Source organism: Salarias fasciatus, chromosome 15 (genome assembly GCF_902148845.1).
Source record: "Salarias fasciatus chromosome 15, fSalaFa1.1, whole genome shotgun sequence".
NCBI classification, from domain to species: domain Eukaryota; kingdom Metazoa; phylum Chordata; class Actinopteri; order Blenniiformes; family Blenniidae; genus Salarias; species Salarias fasciatus.
The window spans coordinates 20,940,970-20,950,603 of record NC_043759.1 but is presented as its reverse complement, the minus strand read 5'-3'; the positions used below and the strand labels follow the sequence as shown (position 1 = coordinate 20,950,603).

The window sequence follows — 9,634 nt, the reverse complement described above, 5'->3', positions numbered from 1 at the left end:
TTTCCAGCGTGGAAACAAAGCCAAGGATTTTGTGTGTCTGAACTAAACTAAAGCTTACCAAATGACCTGGATAGCTGTAGTCCGGCGCTTAACCATCACATTTAAGACCGTTAATTGGCAGAAGTTGGTGTGTTCACAACACTTTCAAACTGGTTAGTTCAAATTTATGTTATCTTCTGATTGAAATATGAGTCGAAGCCTTTGTTTTTGTCACTGAGTGGGCTGCTAGCATTAGCCATGCTTGCTGAAGGCATGCTAGCTGAAGGCAGCAAGCAAAGGTTAAACAAATGAGCTTTTCCTGTGTTTTTCAGGGGGACCTGCTTATGAAATGAATGACACCCATCCAGACTGGGCACCCTCACTGTATCCCGTTATCCTCGTTTTCTGTTTTCCTTTTTCTGTCTGCTGTGCTTTAACCAATATGTCTCCCAGTACTGTCTGTCATGAAGCAACAAGGCCCTGTCAAACCAGACAGTGATGGACACAAAGTGTGAGCTGGAAAAAAGACCTGACTGAACACATCTTTGTTACCACAACTTATATTGAAATGACTGTCAATTAATCTCACAGCTTCTTGGTTTATCTTATTTCTTGTGCTTTACAATGCAGTTGTTTATTATTAAAAAAAAAAGGTTATAACCTTAATTCTTCCTCTGCTGATTTTCTATCATTTATTCTTAACATTCATTGATAGTTCAGTCCCTACATATTCATTTTCTCACACGATAATAAAGTCTGACCACTTCTTAATTCTATTCTGTTTATTGGAAAAATACTTGAATGGCTGCCGTGGCCCACAATGCACTGCAGTATGACGTAAGAGAGACAGATGTATTATATGTCAAACCGAAAGATTTATGGCCCCCCCAATAAACCCCTCCCCTCGCCATTTGTGCACCATTTGTGCACCATTTGTGCACCATTTGTCCACTGCGCATTTGTCGCCCCCCCCCCACTTCCTTCCTTCTGAGGTCTTTTGAAGTTTTTACGACGGGTTAGGTGTTGACACATCTGAAGGGATGAGTAGGAGCCAGACAGACGGTTAGAGGGGGCTGAATTTATATTGTACTTAGAGATGGCGGAGAAACGTCTCATGGAGAGGTTATACAAGCCGAGTCATCCTGGTAGTTTTCCTCCACTGTTCACAATAGAGGGAATCAAAACATTAGCATTCTATCAAGCAGACCGGTAGATAAACCATTCTCAGACAGAGTAGAAAGTCCACAAATACTGTTTGTCTCTCTCTCCAGAGGGACTGATGTTATTATTAAAAGATGTGCACGGAAACATTGAACCATTCATCTGTGCAGTTACAAATGGTCACTGGGTCAGTGACTAAAAATGCTTGACATTTGTTACCAGTTTCTTCATAGACAACCAGATGATGAAAGAGAGGAGAGGAGGAAAGGTGAGCCCGTCTTCCTATCGCAAAGGTCTGCCTGAAACAGTTTGAGAGGTCTTGTAACAAAAACTCTATTCCTTGGGAAATGTACCCTACCCGGTTTATGCAGAGTATAGGTGTCTTGAGATGATAAAAAAAAATCTTTCACATCTTCCACCCTAACTTTCTTCATGGCACGCTTTTCTGCCATCTCTAAGTACAATATAAATTCACCCCCCCTCTATCCGTCTGTCTTGCTCCTACTCATCTCCTCAACACCTAACACATCGTAAAAACTTCAAAGTGCAGTTACAAATGATCACTGGGACTAAAATGCTTGACATTTGTTACCAGTTTCTTCACAGACAACCAGATGATGAAGATAGCAACTAGAATGTTATTGTCTGGTCGTATGATGAGGACACTTTGCATGTTTTTTTCATTAAAATCCTGCAAAATACAACGAAAGCAGAAGTTCAGTTGGATGTGTTGCTACAACCTCCGTCAGTTTGAGCGTCTGTTCCATCTAAATTGTGGACACAGCACGCAAATCATGTAGGATTGCTGGATATGGAACCTTATCAAGCAACAATTAACTATGCGGAATATCCTGTTTGTTAAAACAGTAGCCCTGATCAAATGGAAAAAGAAATGGGGTCAGACCAGTGGTTCAAACACTGCTGAAACGAGGAGCAATTGTGTGTCTCCAAACAACACCCCAATAAAAATCCCATTCAGCAAAAGAAAAAAAAAAAACAGTGGCTCAGTAATTCGGAGATGGTTCAGTTTTAAAGTATCAGACGAGCAACAGAGTCACGTTATATGTAGGGAGTGCTATAAACAAGATACAGGCAAGAGCGGAAGCACAACAAATCTTTACACCACCTAAAACAGCGGCGCAAACTGCAGCACGGAGTGATTACTGTCTGTCAGAGTAGAAAAAGAGTGAGAAAATGTATATTGAGTTGAAATTCTGTTTCTTGTGCAGCTGGTTGAGACTGTTCAGAAAAGAAATTGCTACAGGAAAAGGTATGTAAAGCTGATGATTGTATTTGTTTCTTAAACTAAGCACTTTATTTTGTTCTTTCTTTGTTCTTATATAAATGCTGCTCTTACAAGGGGTTGTCATATTTTGTTCTTTGGTAATGTTTCTGTGGATTTGTTAGAAAGGAGAAGAAAATCTGTATTTGCAAATCATGTAGGATTGCTGGCTGTGGAACCTTATCAAGCAACAATTAACTATGCGAAATATCCTGTTTGTGTTAAACAGTATCTCTTATCAATGGAAAAAGAAAATGGGGATCAGGCCAGTGGTTCAAACAATGCTGAAACGAGGAGTGTCATGTCTGTCTCCAAACACCACACCAATAAACCCCATTTTTGAAACCAGGAACAAAGAAGTACAGATTTGCACAGGATCCGAGGGAAAAAATAAATAAATTTCAGCGTCATTCCTTTAACTCCGGTTGTACCAGATGTTAATGCTATCTTAGTATCAATACCAGCCAGAGCGAAATGGTACACAGTTGTGTATTTGTGTTCTGCTGTACACAGGAATACATTGGATTTGTTTAGTTTCACCTTTTGTGACCAACAATGTCGCTTTACAAGATTAACGTTGTTTGTTTGTTTTTTTGGACAGTCCAACCGTCTACGCTGCAGCTGTGAGACAGCAGCTTTCAAAGCTGACATTACCTGGTGACTCGGTTTTGTTTGTCGTACATCGACAACATCATTATTGTCTCTTATACAGAAAATTTAATTTGACTTTATAAAAATTGTTAACCAGATATTCTGATTTTATTGAAGGCTGTGTCTACGCTTCCTGATTAAGTTTGTGTGGCTTTATTTTGAATATTTTAGAATGAGACTATGTCTTTGAAGGATTTTATTATTCATTTATACTTTTTGTATTTTATACACTTTTTAAAAAAACCTTCCCTTCTTTTGAGAAAATTTCACTTCACAAATAGAAACACTTTTGATTATTTGCTTTCTATGTTAAGATGAAACCTGAGTTTTTTGTTTGGATCATAATTTTAGGTTCACCTCTGGAGAGCTTTAGAAAGGTCATACAACCACCTAAAGTGCTACAGACATCCAGACGTATCTGTTTGTCGTAAATGTAATATCTAACAGACTGTTTGAAAATTGTATGATTGAAAAATGTTAATGAGTCTTTTTTCACTTTCTGCAGCTCCGGCTCATAGAATGAACCTTCGATCACTTCACCGTCGTAATCTTTGAGTTTATATACCGGTGGAGTACGCGGAATGCATTCTGACACCGTAAATACTTTGTTTGTGAATCTCTGTTCGTACTTTTTATCGAAGGCCCCTCGCAACTTGGATATTCTGACAACATCGCCCTCCTTAAATCCTGCCTTTTTTTTTTTGTTTTCTCTTGTCTCGTGGTGTAGGCGTACCGTACAGATTGTGAAACACTTGAAGGCCCTTAGTCACATCAGCCGCGCGCATTTTTATACTGCTGTGGTAAGTGTTATTATAGCTTTTTACTAAGTCTGGTAGGACTTCCATGTACCGTCTAGTGTTCTTAGCGGTGAAATATCTCCACATTCTGGTCTTTAACGTTCGGTTAAATCTTTCAACCACGCAGGCTTTTAGATCACTGGCTGTGGCAAAATGTATGATGTTGTGTTTCCTCATCAGAATCTTGACACTTTTGTTGAAAAATTCTCTTCCCGCATCAGTCTGTAGTTTTTCAGGTATCTGGCTCTCGCGAAAGACGGATTCAAAGGCAGACACCACCTCAGCCGCAGTCTTCTTTCTCAAAGCTCGCACGTACGCTAATTTGGAAAAAACGTCTATGACCGTGAGTAAATAACTATAGCCACCATTTTCGTCGGCTAATGCTCGCATATCGCAAAGGTCTGCCTGAAATTGTTTTAGAGGTCTTGTAACAAAAACTCTGTTCCTTGGAAAATGTACCCTAGCCGGTTTATGCAGAGTATGGGTGTCTTGAGATGATAAAAAGTCTTTCACATCTTCCACCCTAACTTTCTTTCCCGTCTCATCTTGAACCGCTTTATGAAGCCGCTCTACCCCGCCGAAACTACCAGGATGACTCGGCTTGTATAACCTCTCCATGAGACGTTTCTCCGCCATCTCTAAGTACAATATAAATTCACCCCCCTCTAACCGTCTGTCTGGCTCCTACTCATCCCTTCAGATGTGTCAACACCTAACCCGTCGTAAAAACTTCAAAAGACCTCAGAAGGAAGGAAGTGGGGGGGGGGGGGGGGGGAAACAAATGCGCAGTGGACAAATGGTGCACAAATGGTGCACAAATGGCGAGGAGAGGGGTTTATTGGGGGGGCCACAAATCTTTCGGTTTGACATATAATATCATATCTGTCTCTCTGACGTAGCCTTTTGAGCCCTATAACAAAAACTAACTACAACTGCTTCTTAAGTAAACGATAGGCTACTGCTAGTGTGAACAGCGTTGGTATATTCTCCAAGATTAATAATTAGTGTGAAAGTGTACAAACAGACAGGAAGGGACACTGCTGCAAACTGTCCCTGTCTGTCCGTAGACTCTCACGCTGGCAGCTCTTCGTGTATAAAAGTGTTCTTGGACTGCTTCCTTCCTACTTGACCACATATTTGATTAGGACAAGAAATCATTTTGGGCTGCACTCTCAGGATTATAGCAAAATGTCTGTTCCAAGAGCCAGAACACAACTGGGTAAGACAGCATTTAAATATGTATTTGTTGTTTTCTTTTTGTAACTGCCTTCTCCTGCCATGCCAGGTCCGTCTTGGAAAAGAGTTGGGCTTTGCGACGTGGCATAAGCAACAATTAGCACTACCTTGGAATTAAGTTTGAAGAAATTATTGTTTGCAGCATGCAGGTCAGATTTACTTAATGGTAGTGTATGTCCATCCAATATAAGTGCAGGAATTGCAACACTTGTAAGAGTCAGTCTTGCATAGAATTCACATTGGAACTGGCCAAGATTTGTGAAGCAGTCTTCAGTGAAATGTTTGTCAGGTTGCTTGTGATCAGAGATGTCAAGGTTAACCAGTTAAAAAATATAATAAAACATATATAAAACACACAAAACAATATAATAAAACAAGCTAACAATGATAAAAGTTAATTTTTCATGACAGGGCTTCTTTGAAGACAATGAAAGCTGGCAACCTGAATAGTTTTATCTGATGTGACAACATGTACACTCCCACATATAGCTTGTCTTTATCTATGTCTTCATGTTTACCTGACTGTTTCTAACTCAGCTGCTGGAGCCGATCCAAAAAGAGCAAGCATGCCAACTCCACATAGTAAGGACTCCAAGCCCAACCTGGACTTCGACCACGGACCTTAATAGTAGTCCTAGCTGCCAACACTTATCATCCCCTGTTACAGGAACAAAAGAAAATTTGGAAATTTGCCATTAGAATCTATGGAATTTGTTCTTTGCTCGGTTGAATTATGGTCAACTTGTTTGTTGTGAGGCAGTAATGGAGTACATTTAGAGTTACTAACTTCAGCAGTGTAGTGTTGAGACAACACTCACTGACTTTATTAAAGCTTGACAGTGTCACTTTTACTGCTCAAATGTGTATCCACCAAAGCAATGAGGAAGCTTTCAAAGCTTTCAAAAAACTTCTGGAGCTTTCAAAAAACTTCTGGAGTCTCATGATGCAAATCTAATCTCACTCACCTGAATGGCCAGGAAAATACAAAGGTACAATGGAGGGACGTCAGTAACGCAATATGCTGGTTTATTGAGGTCTGTTTCTTTGATGCTTTTGTCTCTACAAGCTTTAACTTCCTTCCTTCCTTGTAAATGTGCATTGAAATCATTGTCTTCCTCTTGCACCTGTGGTTTAAAAACAGGCACATCCATAAGAAATATACTAAATGGAAAGAATTAATTGACCATTAAAGAAAAGACATCATAATGGACTCATTCATTTATTCATCTCAGAACTCTACTTTAACATTAGCAGACAGAATATAGCAAACCTCTCAGTCATTATGCTTGATAGTTACAAATTGTGTTTCTCATGTGCATTAAATTGAAAAATATACTCACATGAAGTGCATGATTGTCAAGACGTTGTTCTAATTCTGAATCCATTGCAAATGCCACTGAAGAAGCAGTGATCTGTTTCAAAAAGGGAAGCAGAGAAATGTTGAAATCACCACTGATAGAGGGGCAGAATGAATGAACAGCGGGTGAGTTACTTTTAATCAGGAGGATGTTTAATCATTAACTCATTGTCTGCCAGCTGTTTCAGAGCATTTTGACTGATCTTTCAAGACCCACAGAATATTGAGTATGTTGACTATGTAAACCAAGAAATATCCCAAAACAACCAAATGAAAGAATAGACTCTCTTCTTTCATTAAAAAAAAAAAAAAAAGGTTTGTTTCGACTTATTACCGTTCTTTAGGAATCGTCAGTACAACATAGGATAGTTTCACAAAAACATCTCTCTGGAGAAGCTGCTGTAGGTTAAGACCACTGGTGACCCTACACTAAGCTTCTCTTCTCTCCTTTCTCACTCCACATGTTTCACTACTACATGTCATTAATCATTGACTCTCTTCTAGTCTATGAACTCTCTCCCTGTAGTCTCTCCCTCTGGCCACCTCTGCCTCCCTCCAGGTTCCCTAAGGTTTGTGATCTGAAGCCTCCTGTCCTGATTCACCTGCAGCAAGTGGAGCAATGCTGAGCTGATTCAGAAAATCAATCTGTCTGAAAGCTGAATTGAATCGAATTGAATTAACCATTACAGTAACAGAGAATTCAAACAGATTTGAAAATAAGTCACATTTAATTGAATGAGAGCTCAGCTTCAATAATCTAGTTAATGAAACACAAATTAATGCTACTGCTAATAGTGTAATCGCAGATTCGGTTGTCATGACTAAATTGTTGTAATGCAAAGCACCATGGAAGTTAGGGGTGTTGGAGATGTAAATGTTGGTATTGTTGTTTATATTTGTGTTACTGTCTCTTAGTGTGCTCTTTCAGTTTATTTAACCAATTTAGTTTCGTTATGTACAATGACTGAGAATTTTTTTGTATTTTATCTCCTACTGCTACTGAATCAGTTATTTGTGTGTGTGAATGAGATCAGGTGGAGTAGGCGCAGTTCGTTAGGGTTGATCCAGCATTCAAGATGGGTGTCGGTAAGAACACAGGAGGGAGGTTTATTGCTCTTCAAAGGTGTTTATTCTTGCTGCCCGTGAACACCTATCAGTTCTGCAAGAAACAGTGATTAAGAAAAATCAACTTCAGTCTCTGCATTCCACTTACATTAACATAAATCATTCACATCCATCATGTGATATACACCAACACAAATACCCCATTTAATGTCAAATAATCAAATGTCAAATATCCACATCGTTGTTTCTTGTTGTTTCCCTCTGATATTTATTTATCTTTACGACATTCCCATAATTTTGAACCAATGTGCCTCAGGACTTTCTTTGAAAATAGTTAAATTAATCAATAAATAAACTTTGTGCATTGCCATAATTGGGTCTGTAGCTCCCTCCAGTGTTCAAACTGAAACAAGACACCCCAGAATAATCTGGCAGATTGTCGTAACACCAAACCATCCTCTACACTGCTTCATTCAAATGAATTCCAGCTAGTTTTGGCTGAAGGCAGGTTACACTCTGGAAATGTCACAGTTCATGCTCAGAGACATCCACATTCACACTTATGAACAATTTGGAGCAACCAGACAACACGCACAGTAATTTGAAATTGGATTAATATCGGTGAAGAGGTATAGTACGTTTTACATCTCTATGCCCCTTTTCAGACATGTTGAACTTGATATTTGTGTTAAGTGCATGAATGTATATGTAGCTGGTCTTGGTGTGTGTAAAGTCTGACCTGATCTTTTCTCTGGATGTGTTAACTATGAAATGAAAACTTGAAGATGAGAACTTGCTGAAGTGCATGCGCTGGCTTCGATTGTTCTTGTGTCTGTAACTGTGAGTTAGTTCAGAAAAAAAAACCCTCACTTTTGAAACTTGTGGGTACTCGATGTAATCATACAGGAAACAGACGAATCCTGCTGAGCTAAGAGAGACTGCAGCATTATGAATATTTCACTGTATTTCTCAGCAACTGGCAGTGCTGACTTTACAAATCAGTTTTACTCCTTTGTGACTTTCCATGCTTCAACCTTTACATCTGCTTTCTGTACACATTCCTCAGTCACTAATTAGCAAAGCTTTCCCAAGAGTGCAACAAAAACACTGGAATTATGACTTCTGCCAAAAAGAAGCATCAAGCTTGATTGTCTTTATTCCAGCATCCCACTCAGCGGTGGCGAACTGGAGTCAATTCCTGCTGACACTGAGCAAACAGTGTACATCCTGGACAGTGCAGGATGGGGTAACAGGGGCAACTTCCAATATCAGTGCTTAAACAATTAATAAACAATTAGGATCACCAACAGGTCAGTTATTTTGTCAGCACGGCATCTGTAAATTAAAGAAAAATAAAGCACTGATAGGTTTTCTTTCCGGGAACAATATTTTCTGACGTAGCATTTTTAGACTAATGAAATAAATGAATTAATGAGACGTAGGACTGTAGACAAGTTCAGGGAAGGTTAATGCAGATGTTACGTGTTTTTCATCGGTTCTGACAGTCTAAAATATATTATAAATATAATTATAAATGTAGTGGTCCCAAAATATCAGATTTTGAAACGTCCAGATGCAGTGAACCCACTTTACAAAAGTCTGCATTCCCAAAATGGAGTCATTATAATACAAGAAAGTGAGTTCCACGATATCTGGGAGAGCAAAAACAGGGCAAAAGACACACTGGAATAAGGAAAGGCTGTGTTCCTCACGGAAATTAAGATAATAAGGAAAGGCTTCAATATGAAAAAGCAGTGAGGCTGAAGGGGAACTGGTAGTTCTTTCTAAGAAGATACAAGAACAGGGGATGCTCCACGCTGATGATTCCAAAATCATCTTGTATCTCAAAACATCTCTGCAGGCTGAAAATAAAAATGGCCTTGAAGTGAAAACTCATTCAGCTCACAGGGGAGCTGGGCCAAGAACGAGCCTGGAGGGAACTGTGCTCCTTCAATCAAGAGAACCTTGAACAAGAGGCAGCAGAGAGGGAAAAATCCACTGACAGACTGCAAGAAGAGCTGACTGCTGTGGAGAACAAGATGGACATTCAAAAACAGAGGAAGTTTAGATCGTTTTGGAAGAGGATCACTCAAAGGTTTAGAAGAA

At 39.4% G+C, this 9,634-nt stretch overlaps 1 protein-coding gene across 1 annotated transcript in view; it reads right to left on the bottom strand.

Annotated features, from left to right (window-relative positions):
* LOC115401943 (solute carrier family 23 member 1-like) overlaps window positions 1-6,541 on the bottom strand; it is a 34,497-nt gene extending 27,956 nt beyond the window's left edge. Inside the window, exons 1-2 of the mRNA XM_030110336.1 lie at window positions 6,447-6,541; window positions 6,072-6,230 (exon numbers count right to left, since the gene is read on the bottom strand). Coding sequence (XP_029966196.1) covers window positions 6,072-6,230; window positions 6,447-6,491 — 204 coding nt within the window. The 5' untranslated portion in view covers window positions 6,492-6,541. The remainder of the gene's footprint in view (window positions 1-6,071; window positions 6,231-6,446) is intronic.
* Between the last annotated feature and the right edge of the window lie 3,093 nt (window positions 6,542-9,634).